The sequence below is a fragment of the Microtus oregoni genome, unplaced genomic scaffold, assembly GCF_018167655.1.
Source record: "Microtus oregoni isolate MIOR12 unplaced genomic scaffold, Mior012 000016F_ref0000370, whole genome shotgun sequence".
In the NCBI taxonomy this organism is placed as follows: Eukaryota; Metazoa; Chordata; class Mammalia; order Rodentia; family Cricetidae; genus Microtus; species Microtus oregoni.
The window spans coordinates 34,414,234-34,440,477 of record NW_024543075.1 but is presented as its reverse complement, the minus strand read 5'-3'; the positions used below and the strand labels follow the sequence as shown (position 1 = coordinate 34,440,477).

The 26,244-nt window shown below is 43.0% G+C and overlaps 1 protein-coding gene and 1 non-coding gene across 2 annotated transcripts; both read right to left on the bottom strand.

The window, feature by feature from the left end:
* Positions 1-379: 379 nt before the first annotated feature.
* Positions 380-26,244, bottom strand: Rnf141 (ring finger protein 141). The gene is made up of 6 exons (XM_041666561.1): positions 26,161-26,244; positions 18,989-19,182; positions 15,573-15,681; positions 9,396-9,577; positions 5,780-5,887; positions 380-2,470 (listed from the first exon to the last, which is right to left on the bottom strand). The coding sequence occupies exons 2-6, from the start codon at positions 19,129-19,131 to the stop codon at positions 2,320-2,322; spliced, it is 693 nt and encodes a 230-aa protein (XP_041522495.1). The 5' UTR covers positions 19,132-19,182; positions 26,161-26,244; the 3' UTR covers positions 380-2,319.
* On the bottom strand, positions 17,178-17,284 carry LOC121458163. Its single transcript, XR_005975807.1, has one exon. It is a non-coding gene; the product is annotated as a U6 spliceosomal RNA (small nuclear RNA).

Below are 26,244 nucleotides of genomic sequence, written 5' to 3'. Positions count from 1 at the left end.
ACTGGCATTGCACAGGGGATCAGTCTGTATCTTGGAGCTCACACTGCAAGGAAAGGGCTGTGGGCAATAACTCTAAACTCACTGTTTAATGCTTCAGAAGTGAAGGATTCTTAGGGAAAAAAGTTTTGGCTATTGCTGAAAAGATCCCAAACCCATACAGCTATGTTATGCATTTTCAGAAACATTTTCAATTAGACAATTGAATTAAAGCCAGTGAGTCTAGTCCAAAAGAACAATTTCAATTTTTAGGGCTGGAAAATCTCTCAGAGGGTCACTTATCCCAGGGTTTTAAAAATACGTTCCATTGAGCACTTGAGAATCAACAGAGGTTGAATCATCTGAAAATATGAATTTTAAAATGCTTTAAAGATTTATTTCTGGGGTGTGGGGGTGGGTCAGAAGAGGTATGGGTCCCCTGGAGCTAGTATTATAGGCTGTTGGTGACTCCACCAGTATAGGTGCTGGGAATTGAACTCGGGTCCTCTGTAAGAACAGCAATTTCTCTTAACCAATGGGCCATTTCTCCAGCCTCACCACCCACACCGTTTTTGAAACAGGGTCCCAATGTAGCCCAGGATGGCCCTGAATTCTCTATGCAGTTGAGGATATCCTTGAACTTCTGATCTTCCTGCTTCCTCCTCCCAAGTGCTGGGGTTCCAGGAATACAGCACCAGGACTGCTTGTTTCTATGCAGTGTTGGGGTGAAACCCAGGGCTCCATGCATGCTAGGCAAGCACTCTACCAGCTGAACCACACCCCCAGCCCTGAAATACTATTAGTAGTATTTTTTACAAAACAAAAGCTTTTCATCACACAAATTTGTTACTCATTAAACTCTAATGAAACTGTATCACCAATCACTGTGACATTTTCCTACCCTGACTTAATGGTGACCACACTGTACTAAGTTTATAAAAGGACACCTGTATTAATAAAATGTAGCTTCTATATAATGGGGGTAACTTGTGCATACAGACTAAAAATTTACTTGGAAGAAGTTTCACTGCTAAGGTTTGAAAACCACAAATACAGTCAGTTTCTACAGCAGAGTAAAGCCGTCTCAGGCTGGGAAACCAAAACACACAGCTAAGCTGGGAGAGAGGACAGCATTGCACTTGCTCACACATCGGGATAGTCAGTAGACAACTGAAGTCTGCAGTACTTGGGGGGCGGAATCAAGTTAGATCTTTTTCTTTGGGATTTATTTGTATTCTCATTAAGATCTTAATTAAAAATCAATAAGCAGCAACTTCAATTGTGTACCTTTGTACTTAGAAAAACAGGAACACCTGCAATCAGTGAGTGAGAAGTGTCTATGGACTGCTAAGAGCTCTTAAAGGTGGCGTGACTTCATGCACTAGTTCTGTTAGAGGCTGAACTGTTAACAGTCTTACTCGTAAGCCATGGCTGCAATTGGCCGAGCACTGCACTCCCATTACCATATTCTTTTCAGATTCTCGGAAGAGTGCAGAGGAATGGGAAGAAGCCAATCGTTCTCTGGATTTCAGGGGTTTACTAATGCGTGGTGAAAAGCTTCATCTCATCTTCCTTTTCTTTTAATCCAAGAGATTTGAGGAAACTGAAGCCTCTGAAAGGTGCCTTTACTTAAAACAAAGACTCCAGCTCAGGATTTGATGACTCAGAGTGACCCGGGAATATAAAAGTGTATCTGCACGAAGAAAGATTTCCTTCGGGGCATTATGGATAATCCAGTGAACCCCTCCCCAGGTCCGGAGAACAGCCGTGAAAATTCTTCCACTGCAAGACCAAGTCCCAAGCTCAGAGTCCTTCTCTGAGTGCTGCAGCACCGCAGTGATCAAGAGTAGCGCCAGAACCCATGTTGAAGTTACATTGACACCAGGAAGCAAATGGGCCATAGTAGTGAAGGATCCAGAAAGAACCACAAGGGGGCGGAGTGCACCTCAGGTCCCAGCAGTAGCAACCCCACTGAGACATTAGTTCCAGTAGTTTAGCTCAGATGGCTACAACTTTCAATACCCTACATTTTAAACCTAGCTAAGAAGATGCAGAACACCCCCTCCCTGAAAAGTAGTAGTGTCAAGTATTCTGCTATCTGTAGCAAAGGGTTCAAGAGCAACAAAGAACAGGTGGACAGTGGGGAATATGGCCAAACAGTAGCAAAGTGTAGCCCACCCTACATGGAAGACATAGGAAGGGAGTTTATTTAAGAATGGGACATATTATCAGAATAGCAAAAATAAGAGGGTGGAAAACCTGACCTTCCTGTGTGCGCCACACATCTCTCCCCTCCTCTATGACCAGTGTATTGCAGCTCACAGTAACAAGAGTCTTCCTCAGTCACGGCCTGTGGGGCTGGCCTGCCTCATCGGCCATGTTAAGAATATAGTTGGCCATGTCATCCTCAGTGGGTGCATCTGATACTACCCACGACTCATTTGCTCCAGTCATCTGTAGGCGACAAATGGGGCAGTTCCTGTGCCGATCACTCCTGTCAGGGAAGTCCAAGCAAAACAAGATTGTTTTCTTTCTTTTTCTAAAAAAAACAGGTTCGCTTGAAAAGTAGATGGCTTAAAAAAAAAAAAAGCAAATACCATAAAAGTACACAAAAAAGAGTTAATATTTCTCTTCATCCCAACCTTTAATTCTCCTCCCCAGGGTCAACCAGTTGTCTACATATTTTACTAGGGATAAATTAAAACCTCGGGCTTGTGGGAAACGGAAGCTTGTGTGTCTTGCTGACCTTGTGCTACTACTCACACATCTCAGAAACCATTCTGCCCTAGCAGATGCTGTTTTAGTCTTTCTGCTTTTCCCTTTGAGACAGAGTCTTGCTATCCAGTCCCCAGGCTAGCCTAGAGCTTGCCATCCTCTTGCGTCCACTTGCTCAGTGCTGGGACTGTAGCACACACCAACACACCTGGACTTGAGCTTACTTTGCAAAGAGCATGTACCGTATGAAGATGCCATACTGTATCTAATCTCCAGTAAAAAGACACGCAGTGTTCTCCCCCACACACACACCATTTTGTTTGCTACCACAAGCCAGGGTCTTTAATTTTTATTCCTGCATCCAAGTAAGTTTTCCTTTACAACAAAAATTCCTTATATGTCCTAAGAGAAAGCTACCTCTTACCAGTGGGAGAGTTGATCAAAGTGTAAATAAGCAGAAGCCACTGTGCCTTGGGACTCATGTTTAGCCAGTGGTAGGTATATGGTAGCAGCAAAGATTATTACTAATTATTATACTGAGTAATAAAGGTCATTCTTTAAAGATAGGGGCCTCTGTGCAGCTTGGCTGGCACAGACCTTGCTACGTAGACCGGTTGGCCGTGAACTCACAGAGATCTGTCTGCCCCTGCCTCCTCAAGTGCTGGGATTAAAGATGTGTGCCACCACATGCAAAAATATAAAAGACTTTTGACAAGTTAATTACAATTAAAGGTCTGATAAAATATCCTTTGGTTCAAAACCAAGAAAAGTTTAGAAAACTGTACAAAGATGGAGCATCTGAGGTTTAAAACAAGAGATGGCACTTATATACAGGATAATTTTCTGATACAGAGTACACATTTGATTACTTAAGATTATGTTTTACAATGGGATTGCCCAAATCAAATACTACTTTGGAAACTTAAATACCATATTTAAGCTAGAAATATATTATGAAAGGAAAAGACAGTGTTTTTCTCTTCTCACAGTGAAATCTAGGGTCAAAATAACCAATTCATCAACTGTTCTTTTGCTTTTGTACAAAAGCTGAGAAACTTATTCCAAAAACTTATTCCAAAAAAACGTATGGAGTTGGCATACATTATTTGGTTGATTTGGGCTCCCTGGAGATGGTTTACAAGATGTGTGGATTTCTGTAAATAAAACATCACAATTTAAAAACAATCAATTTCTGCTTCTGGCCAGCAGAAACCTGATTTATTTTCTGTGATGGTTTCAAAGAAAATTGCCCCCAAAGGGAGTCTCACAATTAGGGAGTGTGGCTTTGTTGGAGTGGGTGTGGCCTTGTTGGAGGAAGTGTGGCTCGTGGGGGTGGGGTCTGAGGTTTCATATGCTCAAGCCACATCCAGTACCTCAGTCCACTTCCTTTGCCTTCTAATCACTATGTAGCCACCGTGTCTGCCTGCACATCGCCATGTTTCACCATGGTGACAATGGACTAAACCTCTGAAAATACAAGCCACCCCAATTAAATGTTTGTCCTTTGTAAGAGTTGCTGTTGTCATGGTATCTTTTCATGGCAATAGAAACCCTAAGACATCTTCCCACTTAAAACAACTAACACACAGAAAGAATGGTGTCAGCTGAGGTTTCATGTAAAACACTGGACACAGACAAGGATGTGACTCCCAAGAGGTGAGAAGCAAAGTGAGCCTGTGATTGCAAGCCAGATGTCCTGTGAGTTTCCAGGACTCATAAAAAGAGGTAGGGGACCTCGGAGGCCTGGCAGGCTATTGAAGAAACAGCTAAGGCAAGGCAGCTAGAGCACTGCACAGCAGGCAGCCACACAGAGGCAGGGCCAAGAGACAGCAGGCCCATCACTGAACAGAGCACATCAGTGTGAGCATGTGAGCAGATGCCAGGAGGCTGGAATTCAGAGGGCACAGGATGTGGACCCTTCTGAAGGATTGTGTCCCATCAGTGGGGCAAACAGTGGAACTCCTATGTGGTACTGGAGAGCGCACATCTGTCATTCCAGAGTTACAAAGTTGAGGCAGGAGGAACGTTGCAAGTTCCAACTGAGGCATGCCTGGGCTAAATACTACAAGATCTTGTTTCAAAAAACAACAACAAAAATTTTTTTTAAAGTAAGGACTGCTTTGGGACTGAGTTGGCAATTTCTTGAGAAACATCTGTTATATACGATCTGGCCACTTGAGGTAGAAAAAGAAAAAGTCAAACTACATGTCCTTAAAACATACCTGCCCACAAACAAACACAGAAGCTTTTACTTGGCACTTATCTGCACCTACACCATGGTTAAATCTGAAGATGATTACACGGAATGAAAGAACCCAGACAAGAGAGAATACCCTGTATGGTGCCACTCTAAAAGTCTAGCAAATCTAAAGTATTTTAGCAACTGAAAGCGTTTAATAGCTGCTCAAGAATCAGGCTATAGGTGAGTCTGGGGTGTAATGGATTGCTCTTCATCTTGTTCTGACAGATTTCATCAGTATGCACATAAATTAAAGCATATGAGATTATACTTCAGATACATATCTAGCTTATTGCATATCAATCATAATTTTTTCTAAATGCTCCATTACCTTGTAAGCAAATGACCTTAATTAGTTGACCAAACATCCCTCCAGATCACACAGCTGAGGATTTGTTCCTCTACACACATATAGTGAATTATAGTGAATTATGTGGTGGGGGGTGCTGAAAAGGGGAAAGTGTTTGATTCTAGATTCAAGATGCTTATAGTGTCTGGCTGGGCAGTGGTGGCGCACGCCTTTAATCCCAGCACTCAGGAGGAAGAGGTACGCAGATCTCTGAGTTTGAGGCCAGCCTGGTCTACAGGGCATATTCCAGAACAGCCAGGGTTACATAGAAACACCTTGTCTTGAAAAATAAAAAAAAAAGCAAAAAAAAAAAATTCAACGAAGTCACAGCTCCACACTTTGTAAATATTAGGTATAAAAATACTTACACTAGCGGGCACACCATGAAACTCAGAGCAGTGAAGAGCAAAGCTCTCGTGTTAGTACTGAAGCACTGCATTCCCAGTTGTTTACTCACAGCCCAGCTGTCTCTGCTATCCCAAGGGGAGCGGATAACTTACCATTTGTCAATACACTTCTGACAGAAGCTGTGAGCACAAGGCAGGATGAGGTCAGCTCGCCCGTCCATGCAGATACAACACTCCTCCTCATCCGTCAGCTGCTTCACCCTGAGTGTGAAAACTGAGCTGGAACAATGACAGTCTCTGTCCATACACTTCCTACTTTGTTTCGCTGTCTTAAAAAGCATCAATAAATACAGTATAAAGTACAGCATGACTTACGTGCAAAGCGAAAACCAGACCACAGTTCACATCTTTGGGGGATAGCAAATACATTAGGGAAGAAATACCAAGGTTAAGTTTCTTTAAGAAACTAGAAAGACGTGATAAAAAGACAAATTCTGTGCAGTTTAAAGAAAACAAAATCTGAACAAAAACTGCATATTCAGGTCTTTCTGAAATAACTCAGTCCTTCTTAGACATATTGAATTTACATACAGGAAATGAATCAGTGTATCATTTAATTGCCATATCAAACACATGCTGCCTCATCAACAGGGCCTTACAGTGGCACTGACAGTATCAGAGCGAAGGGACAGCACAGTGGTCAGTACCAGATGCCAAAGAAACCCAAAGGGGCTGGAGTACAGCAGCTCCAGCTCAGGAAGCTCCCAGGAAGGAACCCAGTGCCACAGAAGCCATGCTCCTCTGCATGTGGAGTTTCCTCAACACCAACTCCAGTAGCTCAGCTTAAAATATCCATCTCCTTCTGTTCTCAAAACCAAATTTTACCTCAATTAAATCATTTAAAAATTGCATACTGCTGTTCCATGATTAGTCACCCTATAGTTTAGCTTTCCAAATACAAACTTTCTTAAAGTGATTGTAAATGTTTTATTCTCTGTTGTTCTTAAGGGAGGAGCCGGTCTGATACAACTGCCATCCCTGTTGAACTTATAGTATAGCATGTAAGGCATGGCAATAACACTTAGAACTTGCTGATTTGAACATAATATAAACAAATATCAAATGTGCAGTATGCATAGTATGTGCCAAGTAAGTATTTTTGGAAACATGAGAGAGAAATCACAGAATACTGAATAGAGACCATTTTAGAGCATAAAGTAAACCATGAAGGCATGAAAGACATGAAACGTGTGCGTGTGCGTGTGCGTGTGTGTGTGTGTGTGTGTGTGTGCACAAGGCCGCGTGATGCTCAGGAGTTCAACTGGGAGAAAAGACTGATAATATAGCAAAGACAATCTGATTCTCGAATGTCAAAATGCAAATCTGAACTTGCCCTAAGAGGCAAACTAGAATCAAGGGAACACAAATTCCTGCTGATTCAAGAAAATTAGCTGAGAGTGGAGAGCAAGAGGCAGTCTAGAGAGAGGGAATGAAGTAGGACTTGATCTCACAGCACACTTGAGGGACAGCTAGGGCCTGCTTTAAGGAGCATTACAACAGACCTACCACTAGGGTGAGGTAACACATTGTTTGCTTCAGCCATGGAGAAAAGAGTACTCACTGAACCGAAATGGTGAAATGAGTGGAAACCTACATGCATGTGGATTGATATGTACATTCATGCATACATTTGTGTATGCACACATATACGCACATGCAAATACACATATGAACATTTATACACATCCATCCATCAGCTCATGCATATTGACACCTAGGCACCTTTTCAAATCCACACTGGATTCAGAGGGCTTAGTATTTCTGCCTACGAGCTTCCAATCACCTGCAGGACTCCACAGAGTGACAGGGCATTCTGACAGGGACGCTTCAGAATCAGGAGCAGAAGGCCATTACAGACAATAGCAACTGAATATACCCAGAGCAAATGGAGACATTGCCAGCAGAAGCTGCTCTGTGTCCCTCTCTGCTACCTTCCTCTTAGCACAGTGAGCAGGAAGAAGGAACTTTGTTCTACCTGAGCAGTCGGAGCTGGAAGAGTGCCGCTTCCTACCACAGAACCTGAGGGGCACACTGACAGATGGAGATCACAGGACACTAGTACAGGGAGAACAGGAAACAAAGGCTGGAAACACTTATTCTGGAGATTAAGCTTAGTGGGAATTTGATTAGTTTTCGACAAGTGAAGGACAGAAGAGATCGAACTTGTCTGGTGGCATTCCACTCACGCAGGGCACTCTATAATTTAATAATGATGGTGAGAGTTAATGTACCTACACACACCGTTACGTGCCGGGCACCGTTCTGTGCCCCATCTATTAACACTGTCCTCTGGGGCACATGCCATTGCTCTCAACCTCTCACAAAAGATGAAGAAACTGAGGAAAGAGAGGACTTAAGGTTTGAACATAGGCAAGTTGGTTCTAGGGCCTCTGTTGTGCTGCCTCCAGAGGGCCAGCTGATACACTGAGGATAGAAGGCAAAGCGAAAACCTTCACAGGAATTCGAGCTATCTGGACGTGAAGAGGACTGCCTCTCTGAGGCGGTCTCACAGCTCTGGGCTGGTGGTAATGTAACTTGTAGTGCATGCTGGGTTCCCTGTGGTGAAATACGGCACAGTCTGGATATTGCAGAGCACAGACAGAGCAGTCGCCTAGGATCAGTGGCACCGGAGCACCTCCAGCTCCTTCCTCCTCCAAACCACTGAGCTGCACACACTAAATGGGAGTCCGCTATGCCAATCAATATCTAGCACTACAATACTCCTCTAAACCCGCTTCCTCATAGGACCAGCTGTATTCCTGGGGACTGTTAGGATTTAATGAACTGCAAGGCTCAACAAACAGCAGCCATTAATAGAACTATACATGTGACAATATGCAGGACTGTAGAAGGCCTCAGGTTCACCTACCACTTGCAAAGTTCTTTTCTAGAAGCTGGGAACCAGGACACCACTAGAAGCCCACAACACATGAAGCCAAGTACTGGCTTACCCAACCAACTGGCACTGCTTTCCTAGTGTCTAAGAGCAACACCTCAGCACCTTCCTGAAGACGACCCCAGCAGGCAGAGAAATGCCACTTGCTTTTCATTGCTGCTGTATAGCTACAGACGCTTTCAAAACACTCGGAATGAAACAAAACTGCAGTGTCAATAAAGAGGAACTCCTGTCAAACACATTCTTAACGTGAAGAAGGACATCTCCAGTTCCCAGTAAGGATATCAACATGCCTGGAAACACGGAAGTCTTTTCCAGTAGGCATTTGCAGGTGGAAGCTTGCAACACCGAAAGCATGGACGAAGGAAAGCTCAGACGGAACAGCAGTACATGAGGCCTGAGTAAAGGAGCACCAGGCAGCAAACTCCAGACCAATGCAGCGTCAACAGGCACACAGCTGTTTGTTCTTTCCTGAGTGGACTGCCACGGCCTGAAGACAGCATTTAAAAACTTAACTTCCAATTCGATAATTTCTGAAACAATTCTGTCATATTATTGGACTTAATTTTATAAATGGCTTTGACTGTCTAAAAACTCATTAAAGGGGAGGTATCAGTCATTAATGTCATAAATGCAAGAGACGGAGTGGGTTCCTGGAGAGTGAGCTGGGAGCCACCTTAATCTGGACAGAATGGAAGGCCAGGGTAACCTAAAACTGATCTGGGTTATACCACAGGCGGAGGCAACAGGACTGAGGGAGTCACAGAGCACTGGGGAGAATGTCACCGTAACCGTGCTCCACGGTGCACACACCTGCCCATCCACAGACTAGCCTGACAAGACGTTACAGAGGACAGGCTCCCATCGGGCTCTTCAGAGGCAGAGCTCTGCGCCAACACTCCAGCAGCTTGACTTGTGATGTCTTTATAAAGCTGAATAAACTGGTATAAATTCATGATCCGCGAGGCTTCCACAATACCACTGCTTTTGTTAATCTAGAAACAGAACAGGGGAGGGGGAACAGACACACAATTCAGTCAAATATCCTAGGAAACAAATTCATGGTGTGTAAAAACCTAGGAAAATAAGAGTCTGATTAAAGAATATTCACATTCTCCTCAGCTGTGGAACTCGTCAGAGAACTGACTACATTTTCCCATCTGACATTCAAAATAACCTTGCCCAGATGATCAGGCATCCTGTCTGGAGTTGATAACATCAGGCGACCTTCCCGGAGCTGAGAAATGAGTTTTAGAGATTGTTATTAAAATGTATACACTTTGCTGTTTTAATTAATTCTTTTTTGAGATAGGAACTTGCAATGTCACCCAGGCTGGCCTAGAATGGGAGATCCTCCAGCCTAACAGCCTTTAATTACAGGACTTACGTACGCTATTCTGCTACCACTAAGAGGAGGATGGCTTCCTCCTCTCCTTGTGTGTGACTTGTGTGAATGGGATGTGCAGGTGCTGCAGAGGCTTGCGGTGAACCGTGGGTAGGACACTGGCTACGTGCTCTGTCTGAGGTTCTGTCAGTTGGCCTGGAACCTGATGACTCCACTAGGCTCACACACCAGGAGGCCTCGAAGACCCAACTGCCTGTTCCTGCCTCCCCATCCTGAGATTACAAGTATGCTGTACTATACTTGGCTTTTATTTTTTTAACACGGGTTCTTGAACTCAAACTGGAGTCCTCGTGCTTGCACAATGCACTCTACTGAGCTAGTTCTTCAGCGCCGTTCTTGAATTATTTGGGCAACTCTGTACTTTTAAACTAAAGCCAGAATGCTACATTAAACAACAAATGTTAGTGAATATTGAGATTTTACAAAGTTTCATTTCCTGTGAAGTGGAACCAGTGGCCTGGAGATAGTTCCTCTGTAGATTGTATATCTACCCCCTCCACTTGACAATCTGATACAGGATACTTGAGACAGGACAGAGGATATTTTTATAAGACTTCAGAAAATCAGAGTGGGGTATACATTATAGTAACTCAGTAAGATGAGGATATAACAGCTTTGAAGGGTTGGCCAACCAGAGGTCCAGTACCTCTTGTTTGTTAAATGCCCCTTTACAGGAAGAGGTACTGGGCGCCTGGCACACAGCTCCCTAAGGGTGAAATGCTACACCGTGCCAGTCGGTCTGGAAGGGTTGACAGACGTGCGCCAGATGAGAAGCACAAGGACTCCAGCAAGGAGCCGCAAGTGGGTGAGACAGAGGGAAAGGTGATGAAAGCTACTGTTAGGTGAGGCACTGATAGAACATACAGTTTTTCTGATCTCCTCAGTGACTTTGTTGTTCTAAGCACACAGGAAGCCACTGGAGCGCTCTGAGCCAAGACATAGCATGATCTACTTTACACTTCAAATGTGCTGAGGAATGGTTACTGGGCTCAGAACACACAGAGGGACACCAAACAGAAGCTGGGACCGCTTAGGAGGTGAGAAGTGATGGCCCCATGAATCACTGAAAGTGGAGAGGCTCAGTGAGGGCCTGACTGAGCGTGGGTGCTCTGGAGCGCTTAAAGGACACAAGCAAAGGACAACTGCAAGGTCGTCGTCTAAGCACAAGAGATCTAAAACACGCACTTCATGAAGACCTGTGTGTGCATATGTGTGAAGGGCAGAGGTCAACCTCGGGCACTGTTTGCTCCTCAGGACACCTTGCATGTTTTTTGACACAGGGTCTTGCATTGGCTTTGAATTTATTAACTGGGCTAAGCTGGCCAGCCAGGAAGCCTAGCAATCCTCCTGTGTCTGCCTCCCCAGTGATGGATCATACCACTATGCACCGCTATGCTGAGCTCTTGCTGACTAAACACTTTCTCCTCAGTCTTCTTTTGAAGTTTTCTTAATAGCCCCTTCAGTCCATAAATTTGGGGGGTTATATATTTATTTATTCTATCTGTATCAGTGTTTTGCCTGCATGTATTTATGTGCACCGCATGTGTGCCTGGTGCTCAGGACATCAGAAGAGGTCATCAGATTCCCAGGAACTAGAGTTATAGAGGTTGTAAGCCATCATGTGGGTGCTGGGAAGTGAATGCAGGACCTCTGCAAGAGCAACAAGTGCTCCTAACTGCTGAGTCGTCTCTACGGTCCCCTCAGAGCATAATTTTCAATTAATCTAATAACTTTTCTAATGTCATACCCATAAAACATTCCATCTAAACATAATTTAAAAATGAATTAAATATTATTTGAGGATAATCAGAATGATGCATAGACAGGTAAGAGTGGTCTTAGCATAAATTGAAGGTTAAAATATAAATGTTTATAATTGTTTAAGAATCATGAATATGAAGTTCTCAGGCAAATGTCGTGAGTAACCTTGTACACTCAGCACTGGGGCAGCGAGGCAGAATAACTGAGACTACAATACTGAGACTGGTAACTCCCCCCAAATTTTTAAAATTAAAATAAAATAAATAAAAATAAAGAGAAGAAACACAACGTTTTCAGCCTCTAATCTTTTTTCCACACTAGACTTAACTCTTTCTAATCCATATACTGGCTTCCCAAGATCTTTGCCAAGAAATGCAAATGAAAATTCTTTGAATAGATCTACCATCAAGAAAAAAAAACCATACAAATGAAGGTGCTAAAGGCCTTTGTCTTTGATACTTTTTAAATTTGGTTTTGTTTTTTTTACAAGATTGTGTTCCTCTGTGTAGTCCTGGCTGTCCTAGAACTCACTCTGTAGACAAGTCTGGCCTCAAACTCAGAGATCTGCCTGCCTCTGTTTCCTGAGTGCTGGGATTAAAGGTATGTGCTACCACTGCCCGATTGTCTTTAATACTTTTATTTTTCTACTTATAATCTTATTTCAAGAAAGAATTTTGCTGGTTGTGTTGATGCATGCCTTTAATCCCAGCACTTGGAAGACTGAGGCAGGTGGATCTCTGTGAGTTTGAGGCCAGCCTGGTCTACAAAGTTCCAGGACAGCCAGGGCTATTACACAGAAAAACCCTATTTCAAAAAGGAAACAAACAAAACAAGAAAAGAGAAGAAAAGAAGGAAGGAAGGAAGGAAGGAAGGAAGGATTTCGATAGAATACAGTAATTTAAACTTAACTATATAGTAACGTAGTTAAAGCTGCTGGGGCAAAAATAATCTAATAATAATATCAATCATTAACTCCGTATCAAAAGGAGCAACAGAAAACGCAAGGGTTAGAAGACTGATACATTCGTATTTTGATAGTTCTACAGGTTATAGAGGTCTCCTCCTTGTAAACTAAGTGTTTTATGAAATGAGGATGGAGAGTGAAGATAATGTAGGTAACACGCGTACCAAACACAAGGAAAGCTCAGCCCTGGCCATACAAAGGAGGGACCTCAGCAGGGTTTGGTCATCCGCCGCAAGCCCAGCTGATGGATGCAAAGCACAGTATTTCAGGCAGGACACAGTCGCAAGGAACAGTCCTGCCCAAGGAGTCACAGGGAAGCCAGGGACTGAACAGACTATTTCTTTTTCTTTTTAATTTATTTTTATTTCATTTGCATTGATATTTTTGCCTGCATGCATGTCTGTATGAGGGTGCCAGATCCCCTGGAATTGGAGTTACAGACAGTTGCAAGCTGCCATGTAGGTACTGGGAATTGAACCGAGGTCCTCTGGAAGAGCAGCCAGTGCTCTTAACCACTGAGCCATCTCCCCAGCCTAAGTACACTATTGTTAATGCTGAATGTTAGCTGTAAAGTAGAAACTGAGAGCTACTGGAGTTTAGAAGAGGTGAGAGAATTCCTGTGAAGGGAACTATGGATGAGATGGTATCTGAGATGGACCTTTGGAAACATCAAGTGTCAACATGCAAGAGTGACAACAGCTGCTGGCCGTCCAGGCATTGTTTCCACTTTAGTTGCTGGGATACCAGCTTTTATTCTGGCATTTTCCACTCCCTGAAATGTATTAGGAACCAATACTGGTTAGTCTGATCTAAACCAATTCCCCCCCCCCCCCCCGTGTGTGTGTGTGTGTGTGTGTGTGTGTGTGTGTGTGTAGAAAGTATGACTGAATAGTGACCAGTGGGTCATGAGATCTGCTGGGCCTGCAGCTCTGGAGCCAGTGCATTAGGATTTGCTGATGCAAGACAAAGATAAAAGGCTTTTGTTTAAACTAGTTTAAAGCAAGTGTTCTGTGACTCATAGCTGACGACCATTAAAATGACAGAAGGAAAAGACATTCTAGTTGAGGGAACTTAATATCAGAGGGTGTGAGTTGTAAAAGTAACACTTTCAATTCACTAACATTGGTGGCATGCAGAAGGCAAAAGGGAATAGTGAATAAAGCAGAAGAGAAGTCTGGAGTCCCACGTCAGCCCATGAACACCAGACAAGAGCGGGGAGAGTCTGGAGGCGGTGAGGACTGCAGAGTGTTCAGCAAGGCCGTGAGCTGAGAACTGCGCTTCAGAGGTCATTTCACAGCAGCATAAACTGGAGCCTGGAGGATGCTGGAAGTGTGGAGTCAGCAGAGTCTATGGCATTCTTGCTCAGAAGGAACGGGGCCTGAACTATAAACAGTTTCATTTCCTCAAGGACATGGCATTTGCCTGAGCTCTTAGTTCCTAGTGTATTGCTCACATTTCTGCCTGAAGAAACTGGAAGTAAGCAGAGGTAAACCTGACAACTCACTGTGGAAAGGAACAGACCAAGGCAGTCTCTGGTTCTGAGACTCACTAGCGTTTATCTGTAATGTATGATACCATTTGTTCTAGCATGTTATATATACATATACACAGTTCATAAAAAGTTGAGTTTCCTTTTTTAATGAGTAAAATCCAGTGTTCTTAAAAAAATCAAATCCTGAGATAACTCTCTTAAGACTGTCCTTTGTCCTTCAAGATTGGCTTATCAATATTAGACTCCATCCACGTCCTAAACAGAGTGTTATCGTTTATATAATGTGTTTCAGACAGTCAAGTGACTCACCTGGGGGAGAGTTGACTGGTCAGCAATGGACTTCAAAGCATCCACAGCTGTGAATTAAGGCTTATATGGCTTATCTGACCTTTGAGAGGAGGGGTTGAGACGGAAGGAGAGCTAATAAAATTCATTTCCTCTCAAAGGCCTGGGACTAAGAATTGTTATTTTAATTAATTTACTGGGAGCAGGAAGCTTTCCTATACTCTGCAACAGCTGCCAAGATATTTTTAGCAGTTATCTAAAATATAAAAACCCAACTATAAAATAGTACATTCCTGACAAAAGTCCATCCATAACTCAAAATCTCCATGGCCTCTCCGGTGGCTATTGTTTTCAGGTGAATGTAACCCAATGTTCTTAAAAGAAGGAATTTCCTAAGGTAACTAATTTTTAAGATATCGTCTCAGAGCTAATGATAGTGTCCTCAGAGGGTTCTACAGCTAGCTTAGCCTCAAAAGACAGATGGAGGGCAAAGATAAGTTTACTACCACTTCCTCCAATTATAAAAATCTCTGTGACTTGGCAGTTGACAACAGTTGAGAGTCAGACAGTTAGCTTGTAGCAAGAACAGTATCACATGATGCTTTAAGTGGTTCAGTAAAGTGTCAATCACACAGGCATGAAAACCTAAGCTCAGACACTCAGCACCCACATAAAATCTGGGTACAAAGGTGTGCATGTAAGCCCAGCACTAGGGGAGCAGAGATGAGCAGATCCTGGCATGGGGTGGGGTTCCTGGCCTGACAGTCTAGCCAAAACAGTGAGTGAGTGTCAGGTTCAGTGGCAGACCCTGTTTCAAAAAACAAGGTGAAGAGTGATAGAGGCAGATGCCTCATGTCGGTGTCTGGGCTCAACCATGATGTGCACATGCATACAAAGACTAACAAGCACACATATACACACACACATGCATACACAGACTAACACACAACACACATACACACACACCCTATGTTTTATAAGACTATAAAAGCAATAACACTTATTTATAGTCTATTACATTATTAATATGCCTCTAATTACCCAAAGAGCACGACTCGAAACAGAAGACCTTACCGGTCTTACCTTGGTACAGACCACCCGTACAACCACTTTCCAAAAGGCAGAGGAATCAGACCCAGGTTGGACCTCAAAGAGAAGATGTTTTTCCTGGCCAGCAGCTACCTTAGCAGTTCTGGAAAAAGGGCAAGCACATTTGTTAATTTTATGAAAAGTAAAACCAAACTCAAGAAACACTTTCCAACAGGGCAGACAAAAGCAGAAGTGATGTAAAAGCACAGGGACAGAAACGTTCTGAACACGTACTTAGTTTCCAAAGTTTTTAAAGTCAAAAGTTCTGTGAAATACTTGTCTCCATATCAGTATTTCAATTGTCTTTGAGTTTCTAAAAAGAATGTTTAGAAAAAATTGGTCTAAAGCTGGTCATGGTGACACTAGCCTGGAAGATGGCAGAAAGGACGATCAGGAGCTCAAGGAGAGCTTGGAGCAGGTTTGTGCTGCATGAGAAAACCTGCAGTAACAATCAGCCCTGACAAACACAGCTCAAGAAACCTGGCACTTTAAGTAAAAGCCTGTTGGCTTAACTTACACAAACGCTGACCAAATAGACATAATTTTGAGGAATACCTTGCTCTCGGTTGAATCCTGTTTACAGATTAACATACTTTTCTGAAAGCTTTCTAAGTATACTAATTTTGAATTCAGTCAAGTAAAGCAAATAATTTGTGATATTAAATACAGCTCTACTCCCTTTCCTCAAGAAGAATTACAAGAGCCACACTAGCATAAAGACAACACAACAATCAGAATCTTGCTATCAACACCAACTAAAACTGATATGAAGCCCTAAGGCTGCACCTTCCTTTCCCACTGCTGGCTTTTCTCTGAGCACCAGCAGCAGAGCTGCATACAACTAAGTGCCTTCCAGCTAAGCCAAGCAACCTGTCTCCAGGAAGCCGGCCAAAGGGAACAACTGACATGCCAGCTTCCATGTGCTTGGCGGAAACCAAGCCACACCTCTGTGTTTGACTTCAGGGTTGGCAGACATCAAGCAGGGAGCACTGCACTCATGAAATGCCCAACTCTAGCCCATGGAAATGAGTTTCAAACCATACTGCTGGTATTGCTTAGTGTATAAGCAGCAGTATGTGCTTAGGTTTAATTTTCAACACTGTTAAAACAAAACAAAAATAAAAACCCATCAAAAATAAACAAAACAAAACCCCTCAAATTCACTCAGGTATCCTGCCCCAGGTAAATAAAAGAATATATTTCTACTGTCGCACAGTAATTTAGTTTGCAGGTGATGTCACAGGACAGAGGTTTTTTTCTTCTTCTAAAAACTTTAGGTCAATAAGCAAAATTTCATCGGATAGTCTGAGTTTACATATATAAAGTACTAAAGGATGGCAAAAGTTATGAATTACTCTTCCTAGGAGCTGGAACAGTGGAGATGGCTTAGTGCTTGGTAAAGACACTTGTTATCAAGCCTGGCCACCTATGTTCAATCCCTGGGACATACATGTTAGGAGAGGCAGATTCCTCAAGTTGTCCTCTGACCTCTGCCTGTGTACTGCCCCCATAAATAAATGTAATATTTTTAAAAGTTGAAATAAGAATAAGGTGCACTATTCTTTTGATACTACGGAATTCTCAGTCCTATTTTTTATATATAATATGGAACGCTTCACGAGTTTGCCTGTCATCCTTGCGCAGGGGCCATGCTAATCTTCTTTGTGTCGTTCCAATTTTAGAGTATGTGCTGCTGAAGCGAGCACTCTCAGTCCTATTTTACTCATCTATATAAATATGATCTCAAAAACAAGCTATTTTTTTTAATTAATAAAATCCAGTGTTCTTAAAAGAAAGCAACTCCTAATAAAAACCTTAGGACTGTCCTTTAGGCTTAATAACTTACTGAAAATAGGCACTATATTAATAAAGTATGATCTTATGTTTCATATTGTCAGTGTCCCTTATCTACTAGGGAAATTCCTTCAGCCAATAGCCTTTAAGATACCAGCCCACTGTGGGCGTGGTCTCATGTACTATAAAGCACGGGCCTCTTGGCTGCTAGATTTAGTCCCAGTTCCCAGCACACACAGAGGACTGTGGATCACTGCTCTCTCTGTGAGTTTATCCCCAGCTAAATAAGCCTTTGTTATACTCCATTCCGGGCTATTGTGGAACTTTCTTGTACACCAACACTTATCCAACACAATTGTCATAAAAGCCTCTGGCAAAGTAGCATGCGTATTAGCACAAGCTATTAATAGTGTCTGTACTATTATAAATTTGTATATAGTGGTCCTGGGCTTTGAGGTGCTTGAATGAGAAGCAATGTAGGATAACAGAAAGAACTTCTGATTCACAGACAGCTGCAAGTGTCGTCAGTATTTGAGTAGTCAATTAAAATGGATAATCAGTTAAACTTTTCAAACCCCTGGTGCAGTGCACTGTGCATATCGTGTGTCCAGTGAACACTGGTTAGACTGAAGAGACTAGAGAGAACCTTTAAGACATCACTTAGGGGAGCTGGAAAGATGGGCCAGTGGTCAAGAGCACCGATTACGCTTACAGGTGACCTGGGTTCAATTTCCAGCACCTAATGGCAGCCCACAACGGTACGTAACTCCAGTCTCAGTAGATCTGGTGTCCTCTTCTAGCTTTTGCAGGCACTCAGACATGCATGTGGTGCACAAACATACATGTAGGCAAAAACTTATATATATATATAATAAAATTATTTTGTACATATATCACTTAAAGTATCTTAGGCAAGTTTTAAATAAACTCTCAAAGAGACAAAGGGTTGATACAGAATAAAGAAAAGGAGAAGGTGCTACCAGAGGAAGGTTTAAGAGGAGTAAAAGGCGCCACCCATCCATCAGTACTGAGAAAGCATTGGTGTCTGAGGCCATTAGAGGGCAAAGAACCCTTTATATTTTAAAAAGCTTCTACATAGATCAGCACAAAAACCGAGGTGAAATCTATAAAGCCTAAGTTTAAGGTGAAAAATTTACACCATCTTAGGAACTCACTCTGGAGAGTTAAGCAGACAGTACTTCAGTGAACAAACTGTGGCCACACACAGATAAACGGCTGATGCTTCTGACTGTCCGGCTTTTCCTCTGGTGACTGAGGGCAAATTCTCTTCTGTTTGTGTGCCCTTTCAGTCTTCCGCGGCAGAGTCAGCCACAGCCTCTCAGTACACAGCTGCTGAGCTGCAGGACATCCTAGCATTGCTTCGCCATACCCGTTGTCTGTGTTCTAACTTCATTCTACGTTCCTCCCATCTCTGTTTCCTTTCCTTATGGTAAAATAGCTACATTAAAGTCTGCTTAGAGCAGACAGTCAATGTAGCACTTTCTAACTTATGCTAAAAAAATTCATTCATCCGAGCATATGGTTACCTTCTACACAGCCATGACAAACGGGGTCATACATGAAGGGAAAACAGGATGAAGACGAGCAAGCCTTACACATCATTGAGTTCAGCTACTCTCCCAAGAAACTCTTCATAAGTTAAGGAGCCACTTTCTCGAACCAAGGTGACGTGTTTTGCTACTTTTTCTGGTAACTTGTTAATAACCAATTGCGTCTGATCCGAAATTTGCTGTCCCATGGTGAAATGGTGTCTTTCAGAATTCAGAAAGAGTTTTGCTTCACATAATTTCTGTTAAATACAATGCAAAAGTTATTTGTACATAATTATAAAAATACCAACATAAATACCAGTAATCTCATTGTCCTAGTTACGGTAACTACTGCTGTGATGAAAGACCATGCATGACCAGAGCAACTTGGGGAGGAAAGGGTTTATTTAGCTTGCACCTCCACATCACTGCTCATCACCAAAGGAAGCCAGGACAGGAACCCAAGCAAGGCAGGAACCTGGAGGCAGGAGATGTGGAGGCGATGGAGGGTGCTGCTGAGTAGCTTGCTCCTTGTAGCCTCTTCAGCCTGCTTTTCTACAGAACCCAGGACCACCAGCCTAAGGGTGGCCCCTCCCCCAGTGATCACCAATTAAGAAGATGACCTATGGGTTTGCCTACAGCCCCATCTTAGGAAAGAAGTTCCTCAGCTGAAGATCCCCCTTCTCAGATGACTTTAGCTCGTGTCAAGTTGATATAAAACAAACTAGCACACTCATCCTTCAAAAAGCCAAGAAAAACTACCAGCACCTTTAGCGGGATTCAGTCACCTCAAATGAATCTGAGACACAATTTATTTAACCATAGTTTTTAAAGTTAAGTTTTCAGAATCATACAGCTAAATGACTCACTTACGATATTGGAAGAGTGATGGGTCTCTCTCTCCCCCCCCCCTCTCTCTCCCTCTCTCTCTCTCTCTCTCTCTCTCTCTCTCTCACACACACACACACACACACACACACACACACACACACGTCAGGCTCCAAACCAAACGCTTTCCACAGATGACACATTCACTACTCACAGCACCCTACAGGGGTAGATGCATTTTTTTTATATCCCCATTCTATGGATAAGGAAATGGTTAAATCTATGGTATGGGGTAGACATGAACTTTGAACTCCTACCTCAAGAAAGTCCATTTTATTTACCATTTAGAAAATCTTTCACTTTTACTCAAACGAATATCCTTACCACATAAAGCAAGAGAAGAAGTAACAATTACATAGAAAAGAATTTCATCAGAAAGCTTGCTTTATCATGTAATTTAAAAGTGACATTATAGTTTTAAGTACAAAACATGTGACTTTAGGGCTGGCAAGGTGGCGTGTGGGCATCTGCACTTGCTACCAAGCTTGACAACCGAGTTCTATCCCCCGGAGTCCCAGGATGGGAAGAAACAACTCTTGAAAGTTGTCCTCTGACTTCCATACATACACGGTAGCATGTGCTCCCCTAGACACACGTACGTATACTCACAAGACAAATAATAAATGTTTAAAAAATGTGGCTTCATTATAATGAGGACTACTGAGAACTCAAGAACAATGGCAATGGGTTTTTGATCCTACTGCACGTACTGGCTTTGTGGGAGCCTAGGCAGTTTGGATGCTCATCTTACTAGACCTGGATGGAGGTGGGTGGTCCTTGGACTTCCCACAGGGCAGGGAACCCTGATTGCTCTTCGGGCTGACGAGGGAGGGGGACTTGATGGGGGGGGAGGGAAATGGGAGGCGGTGGCGGGGAGGAGGCATAAATCTTTAAAAAATAAATAAATGAAAAAAAGTGGCTTCAAACTAAAGTATATAACCATAAACATGTATCACTTTCAGTGTTAAAATTTAATGTACTATATGTTTTTTAAAGTTACTTAAATATAGTAAAAGTACAATTATACTAAAAAATAAATCCCCCATTACTATTTTGGATTTGAACCTATGTGGTAGCAATTAATATCATACTAGAGGAATAGTAAAAAAGAAGGGAAACCTGGATTACTAAACATAATCTCTGAAGGCAAAAAATTACATTTTAAATGTGTTCAAGTATAACAGACTCACACCAACTATATCCAAAGAGGAATCATTAAAATTCGCAGCTTAGAAAAGGTGTCCAGGGAGTTCACCTTAGTGGTTTCTGGGCAGCACAGACTAGTGACAATCCAAAACACAACAGTGTTGAACTCCATTTTATCCTAAACAAGAACAGTTTCAAAACAAAAATTCCCAAATGCCCAAAACCTAAGAAAAATGCAAAAGAACAATAACATGAAAAGTAGGGTATGGCATTAGAGTAAGTCCCTGTCGAGAAAGGCAGTGACTTCACCCTGATGCTGCAGATAGATATTTAAACACATGCTATCTTTACTTTTCAGGTTCTATTTCAAATGTGTGGAAACATCATAAGCAAATGGCTACTGACCAGCTGGAAACCAGTGCCATACATGGTCTTTCTAAAAATTATGTTTAGCTGCTCTGTGATGGTGCATGCCTTTAATCCCAGCACTCAGGAGGCAGCAACAGACAGATCTCTGAGTTCAAGGCCAGCCTGGTCTATGAATCAAGTTCCACGACTGTCAAGGCTACACAGAGAAACGCTATGAAAAAATAAAAATTATGTTTAACAAGTACTGTTTGCATTGTTTATGGCCTGGGGACAGGATGGTGAGCAAACTAAAGACAGTTCTCGGTACCACAGGGCATCCAACACAGTTGGGGTGGGGCAATAGCCACGCAAGTGAGCATATTTACAAAATGAGAAACACTACACCAAATAAATACAGAGTGCCTGAAAAGCCCAGGAGGGTGTTTTAAGTTGGAAAAGAAATTCTGGGCAAACACTTGAGTCCAGAAAGATAGTTTGGGTTTGCAAGACAGTCGGGCATGGTGGGAAGACATTTAGGCAGAAGTTTCCAAAAGTATCTGAGATAGGTAGATCATGATGCCTTTGAGGGAAATAAACACACTGGTGTGACCAGAGATCCTTCTCCCGATGGTGACACCAAAACAAAATCAAGACAATTGTTTAAGTTTTTTTTCAGATCATTGCCCAATCTGGCTGACCAAGACAAGAATGAAAGAACCATATTACTGAGTCTCAGTGACTTACTAGTCTAACTACAGCAAGAAGCTGATCCTGGGGAGCATTCTGAAAAGTGACTGCACAAAAGCACCTAGGTAAGATGTGCTTTAGAGCAGCACAAGATAGGAGTCCTGAAGCTTTCGATTAAAAATAACAGTACAACAGGTTAAGCAAAGACGTCAAAATAACCCTAAACTCCGGCTAGAAGCAGACGTCTACAGCAGGGAGCCTCCCGCTCTACCGTATTACACAGTGGGCTGACCACACAGGAGGCTTTGATTCAGCTCAAGGCAGCCACACCCTTTAAAGGTACCAATACATTAGCCCACATTCCAGAGTCGTGGGTTTAGAAGCAGACTGTTTTACATGACTGTGGCTGTGTACAGCTATGTAATGATCTGTGAAGCACAACAGCCTGTTCAAATAACTGAGGAGCTACCACATGGAAGAGAAGTAGGATTGTTTTACTTGCTTACAAAGAGCAGATTGGCCAATAAGTACAGAGGGTCAGACTTATAAAAGAATGCCCTACCACCAGTGATGGAAAGGCTGCTGCAACATACATGAACTTTTCAATGCATAATATGAAAATGTTTAAAGACTGGAAGTTCATCTAATGAGTTACACAGAGAATTTTCCAGGTGCAAAGTGGAGGTGCTAGCCTATAACCCAGTGGTTCTCAATCTGTGAGTTGTGACCCCAAAGACCACCAGAAAACACAGATATTTACATTATGATTCATAACAGTAGTAAAATTAGAGTTATAAGGTAGCAACAAAAATAATTTTATGGTTGGGATCACTACAACATGAGGAACTGCATTAAAGGGTCACAGCATTAGGAAGGTTGAGAACCATTACTCTAACCTAACATTTTGCTCTCAAAATGAAGCTTAACTTTCAAGCTTTTACTGTCCTAGCCTCACAAACAGACTCTCATCAGCCAGCCTGATGCTTTCAATTCCGTCTACATCACCTAACAGAGAAAACCAAACTTCTGAAATGGTCTCAATCGAGACTTAATGGAACTGATGACAACTGGATCAACATTTGTAGGGGAGGCAGCTGTTCCCTCCTTTACCTCTCAGGGTCTCTCGCTGTTCCCAAGATTAGCTAAAACAAGATTAGCTATATACAGTTTTGGTTTTGGTTTTTATATGTATGGGGAAGTCTTCACAAGAAAAATATGACCGTAAATAGGACCCAAAGCAGACACTTACTAGACAGTTGTGGAAAGATGCCCAGACAAAGGAGCCGGGGCTGGGGCAATTTCCCCTGGTAAGAACCAAGCACTTTCACATGGTTGCTTCACCCCCTATTGGAGGAGGAAGAGTAGGATCTTTTATCTGCTACTTTAAAAAACTGTTTATGCTCGTGTCATATTTTGGTATCCTACTCTGCTCATCAAAATCCCATCTTCAAAGAAGCCTTTGTTGTTTTTTGAATTAGACAATGTTGCATTGTCTCACTGGTACCCTAACTTTGAGTGGCAAATACCCATTGTCTCACTGGTACCCTAACTTTGAAATGTTAAGGTTTACAGTGTGAGGCAGCATATTGTTTTCCTGTAATGGCACTTAGAATCCAGGAAACTGAATCAGTGACCCCACACCTACCTGAGGGCATGGAACCAGGGTGTTCACACTAGATAGGAGGGATGGCCTTCATTTAACCAATATTAACAAATTTCCACCACTAGTGTAAAAATATGACAATTATTTATGTGTAATATAGAGCCATTGACATTAGTATCCACAAAAGCCATCTGCTGAAGTCACCCTTCAGTCACCAGTCAATTACACACCTCCTATGACTTCCTCAGGATACTTAGCTGTGTTCTGGCTTTTGAACAACAGACAAGTGTATATTATTTCTCTAGTCAACACACTGCACTCTTATCACTCATCTGGTACCCTATTATTAGCTCAGTCATGCATCCACAATAACATGGAGCACAAGTTAAAATATATTTATGGAAAATGTAAAACTGTAAAAACTTATCCCGGATATCTATATATATTGGGAAACGACACAAAATATCTCCCTTGAAACCATAGAACAGTAGTGCCGCTTGCAGACATAATTTGCTGGTAAACCACTGGCAAAAAGACAGGTCTGTGGTCTGGACTTTTCAGAGCTAGGAGGTGGGCTCTCAAATCCCGGAGACACTTTTAGCATGGCCCCTTGTAGAAAAACAGAGATGTGCTTCCTGAAAGCAGCTGCGGGGTGTGTGTATGTGTGTGTGTGTGTGTCCTAAATAAAAGCTGTTATTCTGAAAGTCACCGGGAAGAGCAAGGATTCCAAAAATGCCACATTCTTCAGTGGGTGGCACACGAGCCGCTGTAGTTCAATGCTCCTTCTAAGACTATAACAACTGCAACACCAGTAATGCTCATGTACAGAGACTCTGAAAATTTAAACCACAAACCTATCCAGAACTGGATTAGCAGGAAACTGAGACAATCAACATGCAAGATGAGTAGGTGAGGGCTAGGGAGCTCAGCTGGAGGCTGAGGGCCAACCGGAGCTCTAGCCCCGAGGTCATGTGAAAAGCAGAGGCTGGGAAGGCAGAGGGGACCCCTGGGACTTGCTAGCCAGTGGGTGCAGTCTAACCTGACCCAAGGTTGACTTCTGGTATCCACTTGAACCCGCCCCCCCGCCACACACACACACAGAGATGATGATCAGTTGACAAGGATTGAGGTATTAATGGCACCTTTGAAATCTGTTATAATCTTAGTAATATATACTAAGTTCTACACCCGGGTCTTGAAGGACACTATTTACCTTATTATTCACTGCTTACACAAACTCTAAATCTACAAAAAGTATCAGCTGTTGAATTAACAGAGATATAACAGTCCAATGATTAGGCTGGTCAGTCACTATAGAGTCTAGAATCCCTGTTCTGGGGCCAAAGGTCGTAAGGAGGAGAAAACGAAACTAAAGAATTCTTTTCACAAAGACTGGAAACCTACAAACAGAGTACTGGTCAATTGCTGGAGTTCTAATAGTACTGGCCTACTTAGTAAGCGTACTTATTTTTTAAAATATACTAGATTTGTATGAATTCTCCTTGCAACTTTTCTGGCTGTTTAGGAAGAGAAATCAACTTCCTCTAATCAGAGAATTTAGATGTATTCAGAGAACCAAACAATATCAAATACTGTAGATATTTCTCTTATATATAATGTTCCCTTATGTCAAATGACAAAACCTTTCTGAAAAACACAATCATATTAAGGAGGAAAACACACAGAAACTAAAACCAGATGGCATTAAGGTGTGTGTGTGGGGGGGGGGGGGAGACCATGCTACTTATGAGGGTTCTGAACACAGAAAGTATATCTTCTCAAAGACAACTATCAGCTCATGCCCAAGCCGAAATTCTGAAGGATGAACTTCATTCTATAGCAACAATGGTCAGGGGAGGAGTGGAAACGACTTAGTTCGAGACATAGGATTAAACGTAACTGGGAGTGTTACTGTAGCTACATATATCCAGAAGGACAAGAGACGCTGGGCATCAAGAAATGGTGCTGGGTCAGAATATGCAGGCACACTGCCATTTACTTAATAGCTAGGCTGGAGAAGTACAACAGTAAACCCATATTCTGTAATGAAATTGCACACAGAAGGCGACTTACCCTACAATTATGATTAGCAAGGAAACTTTTTCATCAATGTCGGTTCTCAAGGTAGCAATTATTTTGACAAGCAAAGGCCCAGGTGAACAGCCTGGGCGGGTCGGCCGACGCTCCAGGCCCAGGCTCCCCCCACCCCCCTCAGGAGCCCTGCCCTGCCCTGTGGCCACCCTCCAGCCTCGGCCCCTCCTCGGCGCACCTGCTCTGCTAACCAACAGCTAAACTGCTTATTGCACCAGCGCCAAGATTCAAAACTGTCAGAGCCGGTCGGAAACCTCTCCTCAGCACCACCGCCCACCGCGAAGGCGGAAGCAGTGCATCCACCCGCCCTGGAAGCCGGTGCCCCAGGCCCCGCAGCCGAAGCCCTGACCAGCACGGCCTAGCTCCCCCGAAGCCCCGCAACGCAACCTCGTGCTGCGCGGGCTTCCACTCCCGCTCCAGGACGGTGGAGAGGCTGCGAAGGGACACGGCGAGGGGGCGGCGCTGCAAGGCTCACCCCGTTCAAGGCATTGCTCTCCCAGCGCCAGCGACGCCGCCTCTGCTTAGCTAAACCCGCTAGGCGGCAGCGCCGCGTCGGCCG

Bases quoted from the DNA above. Each gene is read 5' to 3' on its own strand.
- Rnf141 (XM_041666561.1), bottom strand. From the start codon at position 19,131: ATGGGACAGCAAATTTCGGATCAGACGCAATTGGTTATTAACAAGTTA. The intron at 9,578-15,572 runs GTAAGACCGGTA...TTCTGTTTCTAG, and splicing joins TACGGGTGGTCTGTACCAAG to ATTAACAAAAGCAGTGGTAT. The intron at 5,888-9,395 runs GTGTGTGCACCG...TTTCACACTCAG, and splicing joins GCTAGTCTGTGGATGGGCAG to GGTGAAGCAGCTGACGGATG.